The sequence below is a fragment of the Lipotes vexillifer genome, unplaced genomic scaffold (assembly GCF_000442215.2).
Source record: "Lipotes vexillifer unplaced genomic scaffold, Lipotes_vexillifer_v1.1 scaffold189, whole genome shotgun sequence".
Taxonomy (NCBI): Eukaryota; Metazoa; Chordata; class Mammalia; order Artiodactyla; family Lipotidae; genus Lipotes; species Lipotes vexillifer.
Window position 1 is genome coordinate 1,845,965 of NW_006785816.1, and position 21,012 is coordinate 1,866,976.

The window sequence follows — 21,012 nt, forward strand, 5'->3', positions numbered from 1 at the left end:
TTAATCTTTTGCCCATTATTTCATTTTTTACTGTTGAGTTTTGAGGGTTTTTAAAAGTATGTTCTGTGTATTTTTCAGGTATGTGACTCAAATTTTTTCTCTGAGTTGATGGCTAGTCTTTTCATTTTCCTTACAGTATCTTTCAAAAACAAGTTCTTTAATTTTAAAGAAACCCATTTTATCAAATTTATTATTTTGGGAGGGGAACCAATGTTGTGTCTAAAAATCTTTGTTTAACCAAATGTCACAACGATTTTCTCCTAAAAGTTTTATACTTTTATGTTTTGCATTTGGATCGATGATCTATTTTGTGTTAATTTTTTCATAAATTATGAGATACTGTTTTAAGTTCATTATTTTACATATGGATATCTGGTTTTCCAACATTGTTTTTCTCCACTGAACTTTTTTTACATCATGATCATAAGTCATTTGACCACATCTATTTTCACCTATTTCTGGTCAGTACCTTTTCTCTTCCAGTGATTTATGATTATGCTTGTACCACACTGTCTTTATTACTATAGCTTAATATTAACTCTTAAAACCGGGTAGTATAAGTCCTTTCTTCTTCTTTTTCAAAATTGTTTAAGGTATTTTAGGTCTTTTGTATTTCCACATGGATTTGATAATTAAATTGTCAGTTTTTACCAAAATTCCTCCTGGGCTTTATTTGAATCTATATATCAATTTAGGGAGAGTTGACAACATTTATTAAATCTTCCAATCCATGATTGCAGTATATCTCCCTTATCTAGGACTTTAATTTTACTTGGCAATGTTTTATAATTTTCAGTTTGTGTGTCTTAAGACTTACCCTTAAATATTTCATATTTTTAATGTTATTGTAAATGGTATTATCTTTAAAATTTCAATTTCTGATGGTTTTGTTGCTAGTATTTTCACATGCAGTTGATTTTTATATATTGATCTTGTATTCTGCAGTTTTGCTACACTCACTTATTAGTTCTAGTAACTTTTTACAAAAAGATTACATAGAATTTTCTCCTTAGATGATTATGTCATCTGTGAATATAGCGACAATTTTTCTTCTTTTCCCATCTGGACTCCTTTTATTTCTTTTTCTTATCACACTTATTAGAACTTTCAGTCCAATATTGAATAAAAGTGGTAAGACTAAACATCCTTCCCTTGTTTTGATCTTTGATCTTTCACTATTAACTATGACAGTAGGTATATTTCAATAATGCTTTTTAGCAGGCTGAGTTAATTCTGTTCATATTCTTACACTTATCAGGAATGGATATTGGATGTTGTCATGTGTTTTCTCTGTATTTTTTCATTTTTTGAAAGGATTGTATTGCTTTTCTTTTAGTTTATTTTTTTATAGTAGAAAAGATATTTTTATCATTTTAAACATTTAATATTTATTGAGAATTGTTTTGCTCTGTGTAGCTACAGTCCATCTTGAAAAACATTTCACATGGACTTGAGATCAATGTGCATTCCACTCTTTTTTTTTTCTTAAACATCTTTAATTGGATCTTTTAGTTTCTTAACAGGGTGAATTACATTTATTTTTCAAACGTTAAGACCAATTTAACATTCCAGAGATAAACCTCACCTGGTCGTATATTGATATATTATTCTCTTTCTGTGTTGTATTCATTTTGTTAAGGACTCTTTTTTTTGCAGACGTGTTCATGAGAGATGATCTTTAACTTTGTTTTCTTGCACTATCTTTGGGTTTGTTGTTAGCATAATGCTGCCTTATTGCAATAACTTGGAAAGTTTGTCCTCTTCAATTTTCTGAAAGAAGTTTGTGTAGAAGTGGTAATATTTGTTTCTTATATGTTTGGGAGCATTCACCAATAAAGCCATCTGGTCCTAGAGTTTTCTTTGTAGGATGTTTATAACTGCAAATTTCTTAAAATGAATATTTGGTGATTCAGGTTATATCTTTCTGCTTTAATGAGCTTTAGTATTTTATCCTTTTCAAGGATCCTGTTTCATCTATATTGCTGAATTTGTTGGTGTAAAGTTGTTCACAGTACTTTCTTACTATCCTTTTAACATCTGTAGAATCTATAGTGATGTCACCTCTGTCACTCTTGATATTGGTAGTTTGTATTCTCTCTCTCTCTTTATTATTCTTAGCAGTCTGTGTAGAGATTTCATCAATTTTAATGATCTCTAAGAACGAACTTTGGTTTCCATGGTTTTCTCTATTTTCTTGTTTTCTTTTTCTATTTTTGATCTCCATTTTTTCCTTTCTTCTGTTTACTATGGTGAGTTTCATTGCTCTCTTTCTTCTAGTTTCTTAAAGGAGAGGCTGAAGTTACTGATTTGAGACCTTTATCCTTTCTAATACAGGCAGTTAGTAAAATAAAATTTCCACTGAGTATTCCTTTAGGTAAATTTCACTAGTTTTGATATGCTGAACTTCCATTTCTCTTCTATTAGTAATTAGTAAATATATTTTCTAGTTTCCATTGTGATTTCTTCTTTGATTCATCATTTATTGAAAAACATGTCATTTAGTTTCCAAATATTTGGAAATATTTGAATATTTGAGTTGTTTTCCAGCTTGGGCTTAATTGCAATTGAAGCTATTTTAATCATTTGTGTAACTGTCTTTGTATGGATTGATTTACAATGATTATTTTCTAGTTAAATCCATCTCAGTCAGAATATGTACTTTGTATGACTTAAATCCTTTTAATTTTAATGAGACTTGTTTTGTGTTCCAGAATATAGTCTATTGGTAAATTTATCTTATGCACTTTAAAAACTGCTTATTCTTTTATTTGTGGAATGTTCCATAAATATCAGTTATGTCAACATGGCCGATAACCATGTTCAATTCTTCTGTATTCTTACTGATTTTCTGATTGCTTGTTCTATCAATTATTGAAACAGGTGTGTTGAAATCTAATATTTTTGGACTGTCTGTTTCTTCACTCAGTTCTGTCAATTACTGCTTCATGTATTTCAAAGATCTGTTTTTAGGTACATAAGCATTCAGGATTTTGATGTTTCTATTCTTGGATTGACCCATTTATCATTGTAAAATGACTCTCTTTATCCCCATTAATACTCTTTGCTTTGAAATTTGCTATTTATACAGCAAATCTAGCTTTCTCATTATTAGAGTTATTGTGGTATCTCTTTCTTCTGTCCTTTTACTTTTAGTCTAGCTATCTGTGTCTTTATATTTAAAGTTAGATTCTTACAGGCAATTTGTAGTTGGGTTTTGCTTTTTTATCCAATCTAGCAACATCTGCCTTTTATATAATTGGGCTGTTTATATCATTTATAATTAATGTGATTATTGATATGTAGGTATCTGAATTTAAATTTTGTGTCTTGCTCTTTGTTTTTCTTCTGTTCCTGTTGCATCAGTTTTTTCCCCTTCTTCTGTTTTTTGGAAGAACTGAGTATTTTTGTGATTCCACTTTACCTCCTTTGTTGATTTATTAGCTATAACTTTTTTTTGTTGTGGATGTTTTAGTGTATGCTTTAGGGTTTATGGTATACATCATAAACTTTATCACAGTGTACCATCAAGTAATATGGTACCACTTCAAATATAGTATAAGAATCTTATAACACTGTACTTTCATTTTTCTTCTCCTGGAATTTTAGGTATTTTTTTCTTACATTTTATTTTTATATGTTTCATAATTTCCTTAATACATTGTTAATATTCTTCCTTTAATAGTCAATTGTCTTCAAAAAGATTTTAAAACAAAGTAAAAATTATATTATGTTTACTTACATATTTATTATTTCTAATCTTAAATTCCTTTGCATAGATCCAGATTATGGCAGGTATTATTTTCCTTTTACAAGAAGGATTTTAAAAGATGTATTTATATTGTGCTTGTCTGTTATTGTAGAGGTTTGGAAAATTATCCTGTAAAATGCCAAATAGTAAATATTTTAGGCTTTGTGTGCCATATAATCTTTGTCACAACTACTCAAATATGCCATTGTGTCATGAAAGCAGACTTGGATAATTTGTAAATGATTGGATGTGGCTGAGTTTCATTCAACTCTTATTTACAAAAATAATGGGACATAGTTAGGTAAGAGGCATCCTTTGCTGACTTCTATGCTACTGAATAATCTTTCATCTTTCTTATTTCTGAAAAAGTCTAGTTTATTTTTGTTTTAGAAAGATATTTCTGTGGGTATAGAATTCTAGTTTGACAGTTTTTTTTTTCTTTTACTACTTTAAAGATGTTACTCCACTGATTTCTGGCAAGAAATCTTATTTTTAATCACTGGTTTTACATAATTTGAGAGCAATGTATTTCTTTATTTTTATTGTTTTAGTATTTTAAGAGTAAATCATAATTTATGATCTTATTCTCTTACTGGCCATTTGGGTTGTTTCAAGTATTTAGCTAATATGAATCATGCTGCTATGAACTTTCTGGTACACATCTTTAGGTGCCTTTTTGCATACATTTATTTGTAGTGGAATTGCTGGGTCATGAAAGAGGCATATGACCAGCTTTAGTAGATACTGACACATGGTTTTTCAAAGTGATGGTACCGTTTTACAGCCCCATCAACGATGTATGAAAGCCCTAGTTGCTCCATGTCCTCATTGACATTTGATATTAATCTAGTCCCTTTCATTTTGGTCATTCTGGTGATGTGTAGTGATATTTACTTAGGATTATAATTTTTGTTTAGTTGATCACTAATGAATCTGAGCACCTTTTCATGTATACATAGGAATATACCTTCCATTGTTTATGGGTACATAAAAACCTATGTGAGAATGCTAAATACCCAATTTTGGCAGTTTCTACTTCTAAGGACAGAGAAGGGGAGGAATATGTTGGACAGGAGGGTTCACAGAGGGCCTCAACTTACAGTATTATTGCTAAACCAGAAGTGGATACAGGAATATCTAAAATGTTTCATTTCTTTAAAAAATTTAATTTTTGTAAAATATGCATAATATAACATTTGCCATTCAAACCATTTTTAACTGTACTGTTCGTGACATTTAGTACTTTTACATTGTTATAGAACCATTACCATCACTCAAAAAATTTTTGAGAGGTCAGTTTAAATGCTTAATTCAGCATTACATAGTTTTTATAAACATTATCAGAGAGTAAAATGTTACAATGTATTTCTAATACAAGTGTAAATTCACATCCAGAAAACAAAAATTTGGCTATTCAGAGTTTGAACAAGCTTCCAACGAACGGTAGGATTTTTCTTGTCAAGTTGTTAGGAGTTTATAATTTAAAGAGCTTTCTGTCTGAAGGTACATTAATGTCAAACTTCAAAGTAATGAGTCACATTAATTCAACAGTTACCTCTTGCATATTTCTATATGTATAGCACTATTTTGCATTATGATACGGGTAAGTCATAAATAATTAAAATAAATGGTTCTTAGTTGCTTTTGCCATAATCATTTTATGATATAGCAGTAATGTTTTTCAAAGTCATCTGTTTAAATGTTCACAAACATTACCTGTACTTTTGTTTTCATCTTCAGATTATGACTGTACCTAATGACCCGTATACTTTTCTCTCTTGTGGTGAAGATGGAACTGTTAGGTGGTTTGATACACGCATCAAAACTAGCTGCACAAAAGAAGATTGCAAAGATGTAAGAATCAAGTTTTTGTACAAATGATGAAAAAAATTAAGATTATACTTAAAATTGGGTAGTAAGTTACCTCTGTTATGAGCTAATGGATAAATTAAGAATTTTTTATTTTCAATAAGTATATTTTTATAATCAAAAAATTCTTAATTAAAATGTTAATAGTGAAGTTAAGGAATATATACTTAAATTGTACAGTTCAAATATATTTATAAAAATTTATATAATTGTTCAGTATATACCATAGCATTATAAAAACTTGAAGTATTTATCAGTATATTCCATTTATTTATGGAGGCAATTTTGGCTTACCAATAGCAGTGATAAAAGCATGTAGAAGTTTATTTTTACCCTGTCCTTTAAACCAAGATTTATTTATATGCTATCTTTTGTTTTAGACAGATACCATTTTATCAACATGTTCATTCAGATTTAGCTCACTTCTCTAAAGACAGAGCTTCACTATCAATTTTGTATTTTTTAAAATAGTATTTTAAACTTGAAAAAGACCTGAGAAATCAGTCAGTGTAAGGCCCCAGACAACTAACCCTAAATGTTATTTAGAGACAGTAGCTTTTGTCTCAGATCATTTTAGAGTAGTAAATGAAGTAAGCAAGTATTGCTAAATACATTTTTACTGATAGTTACAAAAAAAAAAAAAGTTACTAGTAATCTGGTTGAGTGTTTGCTAATTAAACCAGTTACTATTGTTAACATGCTTTAGGTGGAGAAAATATTATTTTATACATTGAAACAGAAGAAAAAATAGAAATAAAAAAATTGTGTCAGTTTTTATATTGTATACATGTATACACATACACAATTAGGAACGTTGAACTGAAGGCAGAAATAAGTATAAAATAGCAGGTTGTTTATTAGGGGCATTTGGTTTACCTGTTTCTTAGTAAATAATAGGTCCTAAAATTTGTTATGTCAAAATCTTTTAAGCAGTAGTTCCGTATACAATGTAGTTGGATTTAATTTTGCTTTTATAATCAAAAACTCTAAAACTAAAGAATAAAGCAAAGCTAATAAGTGAAATACTGTTAAATTTTTTCTCAATAAACTTTTGACTTCTTTATATGTAAAAAGGAATGGAGACAGTATAAAGAAAATTGGTAACTAGGGTAATTCATAAATCCTAAAAATTTAGAATTATGAACAGTATTTGGTGAATAAATTCTATGTAATAGGAATAATGTTCTGAGACCCATAATTAAATACATAAAACTTAGCATAAATGTAACTTAAAAACTCGGCTATTCTGAGAAGAGTGAGGAGTTAAGAGTTGTAGACAAAATAGTATAGAATTAACAGTACCTTAAAGCTATATCTTTGGGGTGATAACTCTTATATTTTCTAATGCTTGTATAGAGATAAGTAGTGACATTATAGTGAAGCCTGTCTTTGACAATGGCTTCAATTTTATATGTATGTATGTACTTTGTTTTTGAATGGGTAAGGAGGAAGATTTTATAAGCTAACAAAAATATAAAATTTTAATATCAGGTTATGATATTTTTGTTATATTTTAATAGCAATAACTAAAAGTAAAATATCATGAGTACCGTATAAAATAATGATTATATTTATGATAGACAAAGGTTGATTATACCTCCATCTTTACTGTCCAGTGGACCAATGATCACAGGCATTTCTAATGACATTAATGACTTAATGACATATTACATAGGTAATGTATGAGTTTTTTAATATTTGTAAAGATGATCATTTTATTCCTGAGTATGAGAATATTTAGGAGGCATGTTGGTTTTTTTCCTCCCTCATTGTCATACTGACTGAATTAGGATTTCTGAAAAAAATTTTCTTGTTCTAATTGAAGGGAAAATGTTTTAAATAGACTGTTATCTGTTGTAAAGCTTATGTAACTGGTATTTTTTTATCTTTTGTAGGATATTTTAATTAACTGCCGACGTGCTGCCACATCTGTAGCTATTTGTCCACCAATACCATATTATCTTGCTGTTGGTTGTTCCGATAGCTCAGTACGAATATATGATCGGCGAATGCTGGGTACAAGAGCTACAGGTAAAAAGACATATATTAGAGAAAATATGAGATCCTATCAGTTCAAAGGATAAATCTTTTTTTTTATATAAGTTTATTTATTTTTGGCTGCATTGGGTCTTCATTGCTGCGTGCAGGCTTTCTCTAGTTGCGGTGAGCAGGGTCTACTCTTCATTGTGGTGCGTGGGCTTCTCATTGCGGTGGCTCCTCTTGTTGTGGAGCACGGGCTCTAGGTGTGCAGGCTTCAGGAGTTGTGCCTTTCGGGCTCTAGAGCGCAGGCTCAGTAGTTGTGGCGCATGGGCTTAGTTGCTCCGCGGCACGTGGGATCTTCCCAGACCAGGGCTTGAACCCATGTCGCCTGCATTGGCAGGCGGATTCTTAACCACTGCACTACCAGGGAAGTCCCCAAAGGATAAATCTTTATGATGTATTGCAATTTAAAAATTTCATTAGTTTGACATAAAATTTAGTAAATAGAATGTATTTAAATACTATGGATTATTATAAAAAATAGCATTTCACCAAGTTTTTATGACCCATCAGTGTGATACTTCTGCTGTTTATCACTTTAAAGAGTTGTAACACTTGATATATTAATTTCCTGGGTCTATCATAACAAATTACTCTAAACTGGGTGGCTTAAAATAACAGAAATTTATTCTCTCACATTTCTGGAGGCTAAATGTCTAAAATCAAGATGTTGCAGGGTGGTTTTCTGCTGGAGGCTCTCATGGAGAATCTATTGCCTGCTTCTCTCCTAGATTCTGGAGGTTGCTGACAATCCTTAGCATCCTTTGGCTTTTAAATGTATCAGTCCAATCTCTGCTTCCATATTTACATGCTATTCTCTCCTGTGTATCTGTGCCTGCATTTCCCTCTTCTTATAAGAAAACTAGTTACATTGTATTTAAGGGCCACCATAATCCAGTATGACCTCATCTTGATAATTACATCTACAAATACCCTATTTCTAAATGAGGTCACGTTCTTTGTTTCTTGGTGGACATGAATTTTCAGGGGACACTCTTCAGCTCACAACACTTGGCTTTCCTAATTTCTCTTTGCCATCTTTTCAATCAAGGGGATAATAGTGTGGTGGAGAGAAAAGTTAGGAAAGAACAGTGACTTGGGTGTGTATTACTATATAACATATTTATGCCTACTTAGTAGCCTAGCTAAAGTACTGTAAATGATGCTGCAGTACTGAATTTGAATTTACCTTAAACTCCTATTTGTTCCTCATCTGCTTTGGGATCAAACCACTTCTGAAATATTCACCTCAAAGCTAACTTCCATTAGCATTTTCTGTCAGGGAAGGTCAAGATTGCACATTCTTTCTCTCTCTCTCTCTCTCTGTCTCTCTGTCACACACACACACACACACACACACACACACACACACACACACACACCCCAAATATACATACATATGTACACATTTATATATATATTCACATATTTTATGCCATCAAAAATAAAAGTTGACTTGGGCCAGAAATTAACAATGTTGATCTCAATGTCAGTTTATGTCCAGTGAAAATGGACCTAGATTACTGAAATGGGAAAACCAGATGGGATCTTTTTTCTTTTCTTGAACTGTGATTGAGGAGTCTTGTCTATTTGGACATGCATATTTAGGGGGAACAGTAGTAATATATGGAACTGTAGGCTCAGTTATCGTTTCTCAACAGATGGGACATGATTGAAATTTTGGGCAGGGCAGGATAAGACAGCTTTGTGGGATTCTTAGAATTTAGCATTCCTGGGTCTGCAGAGCACAAAGTGCCAGTTGTACCTCTCCCTATCGTATTGCATTATGTTGACGACCACCAAAATTAATTAAAATTAGAGTGGTATTCCCACTCTGTTATCTTATAAGAGGAGAATTTCATGGCAATCAAAAATCTTTTAATGACATAAAGTAAAAAGTAAATCATATTAAAAAGATACTGTACTGTTTTATCTAGTATGCTAGTAAATATCAGCTTTCCGATTTATATTATAAAAATTATATTATCTTAATTTGGGGAATTTTTAAGAGATGATTTAGTGTGACTGTAATCACAATATAAAATTAATTAAATAACTCATATTTCCAATAAAACATTGATGTAATCTGGAATTGTAGAAAATCATGAATTCTTTTTGGAAGATATGTAACCTTTATACTATATTCATTTTTATTTTGTTACAAAATTTGACTGATGATTAAAGAGTCTTTTCCAGAAATAGAATATGATAGCTTGGATTTATATTGCTACATTAAATCACATATCTCATAATTCAGATTAAGACTTTTTCAAGTGTTTTTCTTGAAAAATATTCTGAATTTTAAACAATTCCTTTTTTCTTATTTAGGGAATTATGCAGGTCGAGGAACTACTGGAATGGTTGCCCGTTTTATCCCTTCCCATCTTAATAACAAGTCCTGCAGGGTGACATCTCTGTGTTACAGTGAAGATGGTCAAGAGATTCTTGTTAGTTACTCTTCAGATTACATATATCTTTTTGACCCAAAAGATGATACAGCACGAGAACTTAAAACTCCTTCTGCAGAAGAGAGAAGAGAAGAGGTAAGTTTACTCAAAACCATGTTCTTTATTGAATTCAGAAAACATTAACTCACTAACTCCTGGAGCATTAATTCAGTAACTCCTAGGGCCTGAAGGGCTTCAAAAAATAGAGTTAATTTTCATGGCATTTACAGTCTAAGGAGCAAAGACATGAAAACACGCATGAAAGAATGGGAGTAATAAATAAGGATAAGGCGCTAGGCGAAAGTATTGTAAAAGTATTTTTAAAGAGAGAATATTTAATAGCAAAATGGTTTTCCAAGTTTATGGATGCACAGCAGCAGGCAAGAAAGATGAACAGTTCTGACAGTTGCAGAAGAGGCAATTAAAATAATAAATAAATGTGATGTATAAACTTCCAAGAGACTAAATGTTTATATTCATGCAACAATGTTTACTATTCATATGTTGATAGCAGTCCTTCCTGTCTTCTCCTGATTCTGCCTCTTTCACAGTTAAGAATTAGTGACATGTAATATTATCTCTAGGTACATTTTGTAAAACAGTGACCCATATGAGTGAGTGAGAAAAAGGTAAGTTAAAGTGTCTGAACATACACACACAACACAACACATACACAGAATCGGGAGAGGAGGGGATTGCTGTCCTCATATAAATAGTGAATGGTAATAGGTGAAACTCCTATTGGTGCATGAATATAAGCATTTAGTCTTGTAGAAGTTTATACATTACATTATATCTCTATATCTTTATATCTATATCTGTAGATGCCCTCTTTATCAATTTCTAGATATAAATACAGACATATATTATGTATTGGAAACTAGGTGAAAGAACTACTTTTCCTAAAATGACTCTAAAATACTAAATCATTTTTCTTATTTATGAAAAGCAAAAACCAGAAATAGTATATCCTTCACAGTACACAGCAGTAGAAAAATGTTTGCTTTAACCTTGTTAAGCTTCTTTCCCCATGTTTTTCACTTTGGCTTTTTTATTTTACAATGTCCTATGGTTGTTTTGTTTTTTTAATTTGGTTTCACTGGCTCTTAGTTGTGCCTCCAGATCTCCTTAATTGCGGCATGTGGGCTCCTTAGTTGTGGCTTGCGGGCTCCTTAGTTGAGGCACACAGGCTCCTTAGTTGTGGCATGCGAGCTCTTAGTTGTAGCATGCATGTAGGACCTAGTTGACCAGGGATCAAACCCGGGCCCCCTGCATTGGGAGTGCAGAGTCTTATCCACTGCGCCACCAGGGAGGTCCCTACGGTGTCCTGTGTTTAATCACTCTATTCTTTGGATTATAAATGTCTTTTGAAATTAACCATTGCTTTTTATTAATTATCAGTGACTTTTAGGTGTTGGTCCAACTCTTCTTAGTGAATACATTTTAAAGGTACTAAAGAACAATAACAATTTTGTAATTCCTATGAGATGCAAAACCAAATCCAGTTCTTATAGTTGCAGGTTGAGAGGGCTTAAAATTAGAAAAAAATCAAGATTACTTTATAAATGTGTTTTGGGGATTTTAAATTTGGCACTGTGTTTAAATGAATTAGGAAATTGGTGAAGAAGAGGGTATGATGGCTAATGAAACAATATTTGAGTTTATTGGTCTGATTGAAAATGTGAAATCTGCTCTGTCATTTTGTTGCTGTGTAATTTTCTCTTGAGATAATGCGCTTCAGTAAAGTTACAGTCATACTTGTGACTGTTACAGAACGAAAGAGTTAGAAATGCAGAAACATTTTAAGTGAGCCAACTAGCTTTTATCCCATAGAATACTTAGCCTAAAGATGTTTATATAATCAGAGTGAAAGAGGCTTAATTATGAACAGTTGGTTTTTTGAACATGTTTTTCTCAGTATTCTTTGTTGAATTAACTAAATTAAGAAAAATAATTCTGAAAATGAATTAAAGTTAAAAAAATAAATTATGCTTATTGTAATAAATGAAATAATTCACAGGTCTGTGTAGAAAAAGAAATTAATAACCTATCCTTCTCTTAATCTCGCCATCTTTTCTTTCAGTGTTTTATGCTAAATCCTTGACAGTAATGTTCAGACAAACTCAGCTCAGCTCACCAAATATTTACTGGGTGGCTACTATACTACATACTATACTAAACTTTAGAAAATCAAGAATGACTGTAACAAAGACATGATCTCTCACTCAGGAGTTTAAATAAATAAATAAATTTATAAAGGAATAAAGTTTATAAATAAATGTGTGAAACTTAAAATAATAGAATTGTATGTAAGAATTATGTTCTATATAAGTAGACCAAAAGAAGGAATAATTGTTTTTGATTGGGAATGTAAGAAACACTTGAGCAGGATTTTAAAGTATGAATAAAAGTTTAATATATGGTTTTTTTCTTATGTTTTCATATTTTTATATTTTCTTAACTTGTAGGGGTCTCTTTTTATTTCCTATATTACTTCCTTTGTCCTCTAATAATTTGTCTTTCACCCCCCCCACCCCTTTTTGTTTTGGCCATGCCTCTTGGCTTGCTGGCTCTTAGTTCCCCAACCAGGGATTGAACCCAGGCCCCTGGCAGTGAAAGCTCAGAGTCCTAACCACTGGACTGCCAGGGAATTTCTGTTCCCCTTCTTTATTTAGCATATTCTTTTGTCTTATTCAAATTTTTTCCACTTCTCATTTTCCTTTAGTTTGGTATTCCTTTTTCCTTTTTATTGTCTTTTCTTTCTTTTCGTTTTTCTCTCGTATCTTTTTGACATTTCCCCCACCTACCTAGCACATTATTGGACTGCTTTGTTGAAGCCAATCTCTCATTTTCTCCTGGTCCCCATAATTTATCCCTAAAAGTATTGCATGTATCCCCTGCTTTTTGAATGTTTGCTTCTGTATCACTTTGCTTTTACTAAAGACCTGCTTAGTACCTGCTTTCACTAACTAAAAAATCCAAAGAGGATTTTTGCTTTTACCAAAAAAAAGGTGAAAAGCGAAAATGGCATTTGGCGTTTGTTTGTAGTGTGCACCCTGAGCAGCAAATGGCGTCACCAAGCTCCTTCCCAGTGAACTATACTCGGCATCTCAGCATCAAGCTGCTGTAGCTTTGAATTGTGTCTCTGTCTCAGCCTCAAACTGTCGTACCATTGAATTGTGTCTGTGAGCATCTGTGCTTTATCCCAGTTTATTCTGTGCATCCGTTAGCAAGATGTGTCCTAAGGTAATTGCTTCTTCATTTTACTCCATTTCGACTTAAGAAAGTTTTCATAGGAACATTCTGCTTTCAGATAGTAGGGGAAACCTGTATCCAAAATCTGTAGTACTGCTTCCCACTCTACTATTAATACTCTAATCCGAGTCATCAGCATCTCTCCTCCTAGATTATTATGGTAGCTTTCTTACCAGGTCCCTGCTTTCATACCCACGCCCTCCAATCCTTTAGTTAGCTACATGGTAGTCAAAGTAATCCTTTAAAACATAAGTCAAATCATGCCACTGTTCTGATCCACACTCCAAATGGCTCCCCACCTCACTCAGAACAAAACTGAGGTCCTTACAGTGGCTTCAAGATCTTAGATCATCTGGTTCTTGTTACTTCTACTGCTCTCTCCTTTGTTTATTCTGCTCTACCGACATCTACTTACTTGTTTACTCAGACAGGCTAAGCTACCTTATGGCTTTTGCATTTATTTTGCCTGAAATGATCTCCTCTAGATATCTGGATTTCTTCTTCCTTTACTTCCTATAGTTCTTTTCCTATGTTCCCTTCTCCGTTAGATCCTACCTTACCACATTATTTAAAATTGTAACCCTTAATTATCTGGTACTACCTATCACCCTTTTCTACTGATACTTTATTTTTTTCTGTAACACTTACCACTTTCTCTGTATATTTTACTTTTTAATTTCAAGTATTCTGTAAACTCTGTGACATTGGGAATTTTTGTATGTTTTGTACATTGATCTTTCCCCAATACCTAGAGTAGTACCTGACACATGAAAGGTGCTAAAAAAATTTTTATTGAATGACTGATTGAATGAATGCTATATCATTTTCAGGATTCTTGAGTAGGTTATTTCGCATATCTCGAAAAATCAAACTTAGGACTGTTTTTAACTTGAAGATCTTGTTCCAGAAATCGTTGCTAAGATTATAACATCAGTTGTTTGCCTGTATAATATAAAAATTTCTCTCTTCTAACCATGGAACAGGGCTCTTAATTCTAAGTACAATTTATATACAGGGTGAGGCTCTTTCTTTCTGGAAATGATTATTTGTCTGAGATTTTAGATAACTACCACACTAGGCATCCTCTAATCTAATGATTATTCTTTGTCACACTTGTGACTTCCTCTGCAGATTTTGTTATTCTCAGTTGCTTTTAACCATACTTACACATAACATGGAACTTGTGGGGTCTTTTTTTTTTTCTGTTTCCTTTGCTGAGGATGGAGACTTTTTTTTCCCATTCTCCTTGTTGCTTGGTATGGTTTCCAGGAGAAAATAGAAAATTTACAGCTAAGCTGTCACCAGATTTCTATTAAAACCTGCTTAATTGTGAAAGAAAAAAAAAATCAATGAATGTTATGTTAGAAAAAAATAAAAGGGAGTGACCCACAGGGTGGGAGAAAATGTTTGCAAATCATATATCTGGTTTATGATTTAGAATCCAGTATCCAGAGTATGTTATATAAAGAACACTTACTAGTCAGCAATAAAAAGACAAGTATCCTAATTAAAAAATTGGTAAAGGATTTGAATAGACATTTCTCCAAAGAAGGTATACAAATGACCATTAAGCACATAAAGAGATGTTCAACATCAGTAATCAAAACCACAGTGAGGCACCACTTCACACTTACTAGGTTGGTTAAAATAAAAAAGTCAATGACAATTGTTGATGAAAATGTTGAGAAATTGGAGCCCTCATACATTGCTGGTAGGAGTATAAAATGGTGCAGGTGCATTATAAAACAGTTTGTCAGTTCCTCAGAAGTTAAATATAGAAGTTATCATATGATTTGGCAATTCCACTCCTAGATATATACCCAAGAAAATTGAAAACATGTCCCCGTAAAAACTTGCCCATATGTTCATAGCAGCATTAGTCACAGTAGCCAGAAAGTGGAAAGAACTCAATGTTCATCAACTGGTGAATGAATATACAAAATGTGGTATATTCAAAAAGTGGAATATTATTGAGCCATAAAAAGCAATGAAATACTGATATATGCTGCAACATGGATGAACCTTGAAAAATGTTATGCTAAGTGAGAGAAGTCATACACAAAAGGCCATGTATTATGTTATTACATTTATATGAAGTGTCCAGAATAAGCATATCCATAGAGACAGAAAGTAGATTAGTAGTTGCCAGGAGGTGAATAGAGGGAGAAGTGGGGAATGATTGCTTATAGGTATAGGGTTTCTCTTTAAGGTGATGAAAGTGTTCTGGATTAGTGTGATACAAGTAGTTGCATAGCTTTGTGAATATACACCACTGATTTGTCTATTTTAAAAGGGTAAATATTATGGTATGTGAATTATATTTCAATAAAAAGATGTTAAAATGTAACGGTTAAAGGGAGTGATTAAGAGTGTCAGATGCCATAGATACCAAATAAAATAATCTCTGAAAGGTGCCATTTGAATTGGAAATTGAGTTTTAATCATTTTATCATTGATCAGTGAACTTAGTCGTTGATCATTCACTGGTGATATTCGTGAGAATGAATTCAGTGGAAAAATGGGAACGTAAGATTGACTTCAGTGAATTGAGAGAGGAGTGGTAGATAAAAATAGAATGAATATAGACTTATTTTTAAAAATTGGGGTATAGTTGTTTTACAATGTTGTGTTAGTTTCTACTGTACAGTGAAGTAGGGTTCCATGTGCTATAGAGCAGGTTCTCATTAGTTATCTACTTGATACATATTAGTGTATATATGTGAATCCCAGTCTCCCAGTTGATCCCCCCCACCACCAAATATAGACTTTTTAAAAGAGGCTTGACAGTAAAGCTTCAGAAAGCATGAGAAAAGAGTGTAGCTGGATAGAAATATGAAATTGAGGTGTTCTGTTTATTAAAAATAATAAGAACCTTTAGCATATTGTGAGGAAGAACCAAGAGAGAAGAGATGAATGTAGGTATAGAGAGAATAATTGTTCAAGGAATGAAATAAAAAGCACAGATAGAGATTAAACTTAAAGAAAACAAGTGATCCATCTCCTGAGAAAGATTGCAAGGAATTAAGAAGTAGATATAGGTAAGTTGTAGAATGCAGCTGAGGAAATTTATGTCATTTCTATAGAACTGACTTTATTTTCTCTGAAGTAGGAGGAAAAGTTAATAGTTGAGAATGAGAGCAACAAGGTAGAATAGAGACACTGAGGTGAGTAATGCAGGGTTGGAATAGGTACTGGGGGAGAACCAGAGAGCAAATTGTCAATAATAATAATAAAATAATGATTACTTCTATTGCCAGTTAGGTATTTAGGTACTTTACCTAGACTATATTTATCATAATAATAGAAAATTTAGGCTCAATGTAGTTAGATAACTTTCCTCTTGTCAGTTGGAAAGTGATACAGGTAGGATTAGATATCACATTTACATGATTTTAAAGTTGCATTCAAACTTTAGGTGGATATTTATGGCTATCTTTCATAGTTTGATTAGCATCTCAATAAAGGAAGTAAGAAGATGGAAAGAATCTATTAGACTTACAGTGTGCTTTAAGAATTGAGCAAGAGAGTTTTCTCCTCATCTTTTAGTTACGACAGCCTCCAGTTAAGCGTTTGAGACTTCGTGGTGATTGGTCAGATACTGGACCCCGAGCAAGGCCTGAGAGTGAACGAGAAAGAGATGGTAACTATACTTTGGTCAGCTTTTAAAAAATATGGTATTTAAAAATTAATATTTTAATTTGTTTCCATTTTTTTCACTATTATAAGTGATGCTGTAACAAACATCTTCATACATATCTTACCATACTTGTGCAAGTGTATCTTAGGATAAATTCCTAAAAGTAGAATGTGTGGGTCACTGGATAATTACATTTTAATTTTGATAGTTATCAAATTACCCTCTGAAAAGTATGCACTCTTCTGTATTCCCACTGAAAGTGTAAGAATGTCTTTTGCCACAAAAAACATTGGGTATTATCAAACATAGTAATTTTTGCCTTTGTATTTGATATAAAGAGCAATGAGAACTCCCAGTTTCCAATCTGAGAGTTTTATAAGAGCACGTAAAAAGATTTTTTTTTCCTCCTATCAGATGCCTTTGATAAGCATAAGAAACTACTATTTTGGGAGTGTTAAGATGGCACACTTTTTTTTTTACAGAATTCAAAAAATATATGTATATATATAATTTATTTATTTGGTTGCACTGGGTCTTAGTTGCAGCAGGCAGGCTCCTTAGTTGTGGCATGCGAACTCTTAATTGTGGCATGTGAACTCTTAATTGTATGCGTGTGGGATCTAGTTCCCTGACCAGGGATTGAACCTGGGCCCCCTACATTGGGAGTGCAGAGTCTTATCCACTGTGCTACCAGGGAAGTCTCTTAAGATGGCACATTTAAAATAGAAGTAATGTGTGTGATTTTAATAAACGGATCTATAGCAAAAATCTTATTCTAATGATTTCTGAAATCTTTAAAGATCAAAAGCATATTTCCCAATATATTATTGTTGGTATTATTTAATATATTTTAAAATATAAAGCTACACTATATAAAGGTAATAAAGCATAAAATAAATTCTGTTTTCACAGAAAATTCAAAAACAAATGATTTCCATTTTAAATTATATGATTGTAAAATAGAATTGTCACAGTTTCAATTTGATGTGATACTTAATTTGAAAATGTCCTTAAGAAAATACTCATATATTTGAGGGGAGACAAGGGGGGGAGGAAAGAGATAAATAAAAAATTTTCTGGTTTCTGTTAATTTCAGTTATGTGGAATTTGCAGTAAATGATGATAAAAATAAATTCAGTTTAGGTAAATTTAAGTGAGAGGGCAGACTTTCAGTTTAAGGAAATTTAAGTGAGAGGTCAAACTTTTCTTTCAATCTGTTCAACTTAGAATTCATGAGCCCTTCCTAGCTGTCTGCTCTTAGAACTAAAGATGTGGGTTGGGGTAGGGGTGGTAGTGTGGAAGTACCTAAGAATTGGCAAACATGTAGGAGATGTAAGTCCTGTTCTTGAGGAACTCAAAATAGAGATGGAGAGTCATTCATATAAACATTTACTGTAAAATGTGATGATAGCCCTAATAGGTTTATATATACATTCATATAATTTATTTAGGCAATTTGATTTTTTAAAATTGCTTTCATTTTAAAGCCTTCAAATCAAGGTTTTTGCATTAATGAAAGATCCTGACCTATTCCTAAATTCACTGATAAGACCTGTGTTGTCATAGGAGAGCAAAGTCCCAATGTGTCATTGATGCAGAGAATGTCTGACATGTTATCAAGGTGGTTTGAAGAAGCAAGCGAAGTCGCACAAAGCAGTAGAGGACGAGGAAGATCTCGACCCAGAGGTAATTTTTGTTATTAATTAAAGTTACCAGAAAACCTGCAAAAACTATTTATTGAAGTCAGTTTTATTTATATCATCTAATGTATACCATGTTTTATATCTTTAGTAATCATAAGGTTCTTATTGTGTTGTGTGGAGCAGTAGAGAACAAAGGGTATTTGGTATAATTTGCTCCTCTAGACCTAGCCTTCATTTTTTGCTTTTCTCAAAAAAAGTAAGAGAGTCTGATATCCCTTACTGTAAGTACTTTTGTATGTGCTCTGAGAAGGGATACAGATAAAACTCTTTAGATAAGTTTTATATAATTAAGTAGTTTCTTCTTTTGGTTACTTATATACAATAGCTGTCAATTGCTGTGTCTGGTGTTAGCTCACCTGTTTTCATATTTTGGTTCACTACTTTCCAGCTTTGTGGTCTTTGGCAAGTTACTTATCTCTGTCAAAAATCAGGAGTATGAAAGTTAACTCCTAAATGTTTTAAGTCCCAAAATGAAAAATTCTATTGAATTTCATCCATAAATGGTTCTTGTTAAATTCTGCATACAAACTTAAAAAAATTTCTTAGACTATGGATTTGCTTAAGAGTTATTACATTTGTGCTTAAATTTAAACTAAGAAATATTTAAATCAAGATGATTAAAAGAAAAATTTTTATATTCTGTAGTAGTTGGATCTTGCAAGACATGAACTTGATTAGTTCATTCTATCTTTCTTTTAATAATATAGATTTGAAGCAAAATCAAGGAAATTTTTAATGTTTATTGAGTATTCTTAATTATTCCTTTGCAGACAGCACAAGGCCTAGCACAACACATAGTAGACATTCAAGCCTTTTAAAATCATGACTGCATCTTGTTATTTTAGTGGTTAAAATGTTACTGCTAATGAAATGGGAATCAGGAACTTAATCTTGTTATGACCTATTTGTAGCTTTACTCTTGTTAATAAAATTTTTTTTATTAAATATTTTACCAAGGACATTATGTTATAGAGTAGAAATATATTAATATAAGTCCATTATCCTATTATCCAGCTATTAAATCAGAACCATCATCTTCAAACTTAAGGAACTAGACATTATTTATAGGAATCTTTCAAGCTGTTATTTAGCTTTGTGTAAGTCAAGCTACCATACTGAGCATTTTGCTTGAAAGGTTGGTTATTATAACAAGAATGTGCCATAGGTAGATTTTTTTTACCCCTATTAATTAGCCTGGGGGGTGCTTTTGATATCCTGAAATTATCTGTGTGTGTGTGTGTGTGTGTGTGTGTGTGCACGCACGCGCGCACACATATTTCTTGAACATACCTCTAGAGTAGTTAGTTTTCGAAAGCATTTAGTATTTGAATTTGTATTATGATGTGCTTTTTGAAGGTGGAACTAGTCAGTCAGATGTTTCAACTCTTCCTACGGTCCCATCAAGTACTGATTTGGAAGTGGGTGAAAATGAAACTGCTATGGAAGTAGACACTCCCGCTGAACAGTTTCTTCAACCTTCTACATCCTCTACGATGTCAGCTCAGGCTCATTCAGCATCATCTTCAACAGAAAGCCCTCATTCTACTTCTTTGCTGTCTTCTCCAGTCAGTGAACAAAGGCAGTCTGTTGAGGCATCTGGACACCATACACATCATCAGTCTGGTGAGGATGTTACTCTTTAAATAGGCTGTGGTTCATCTGATGATTTCTGATAATGAAAACTTCTTTTGGGGCTATTTTGAAAGATACTAAATCACATCAACTTATTCTTGCTGGAATAAATGATCAAAATGACATGTAATATGTGAATGTGTAACTTGAAAACAAAATTCAAGTATGCCTCACTTGCATGAATTTTAACAAATAGCAGGAATCTTCCGTTTACACAAGACAGTTCTTTAAAAAATGTAAGTACCAGCAGATAGTGTTTTGACATAGTTTAATGCACTTGACTTAACAATTATTTTTATAGACCAAAATATCTTTCTTAAGCTTTTTTGGTTGTCTGTGTTAAAGTGATAGTGAAAATATAGCCCTGATTATTATTAGATCCATTGTATTTATGTTCTTTTTAATTATTTTTCCTCAAATCATGACATACTTTTAATACATTCTCTATGATGAATTTTATGTGGTCTCTTGTCAACAATGTATACAATTTACCAAAAGAATTGCTTCTCCTATATTTACATGAAAAAATTATTTTAACAAATCCTTGTCTTCTTGGTATTTGATGTTAGTGAAAAAAATCAACTTCTAAATTCTGTTAAAATTGTGTTTTCCTCTCAGTATTACAACTCCTCATGTTCAAACACCCCACCCCACCCCCAGCTATGGAACCAGCTATGGAAT

General features: G+C 32.3%; 1 protein-coding gene across 4 annotated transcripts in view; it reads left to right on the top strand.

Annotated features, from left to right (window-relative positions):
- Window positions 1-21,012, top strand: part of DCAF6 (DDB1 and CUL4 associated factor 6) — a 168,797-nt gene that overhangs the window by 67,907 nt on the left and 79,878 nt on the right. For all 4 annotated transcript variants that reach the window (XM_007458100.1, XM_007458102.1, XM_007458103.1 and 1 more), the window contains 6 exons: window positions 5,489-5,602; window positions 7,513-7,648; window positions 9,986-10,200; window positions 16,906-16,999; window positions 18,563-18,682; window positions 20,056-20,322. In XM_007458100.1, coding sequence (XP_007458162.1) covers window positions 5,489-5,602; window positions 7,513-7,648; window positions 9,986-10,200; window positions 16,906-16,999; window positions 18,563-18,682; window positions 20,056-20,322 — 946 coding nt within the window. The remainder of the gene's footprint in view (window positions 1-5,488; window positions 5,603-7,512; window positions 7,649-9,985; window positions 10,201-16,905; window positions 17,000-18,562; window positions 18,683-20,055; window positions 20,323-21,012) is intronic.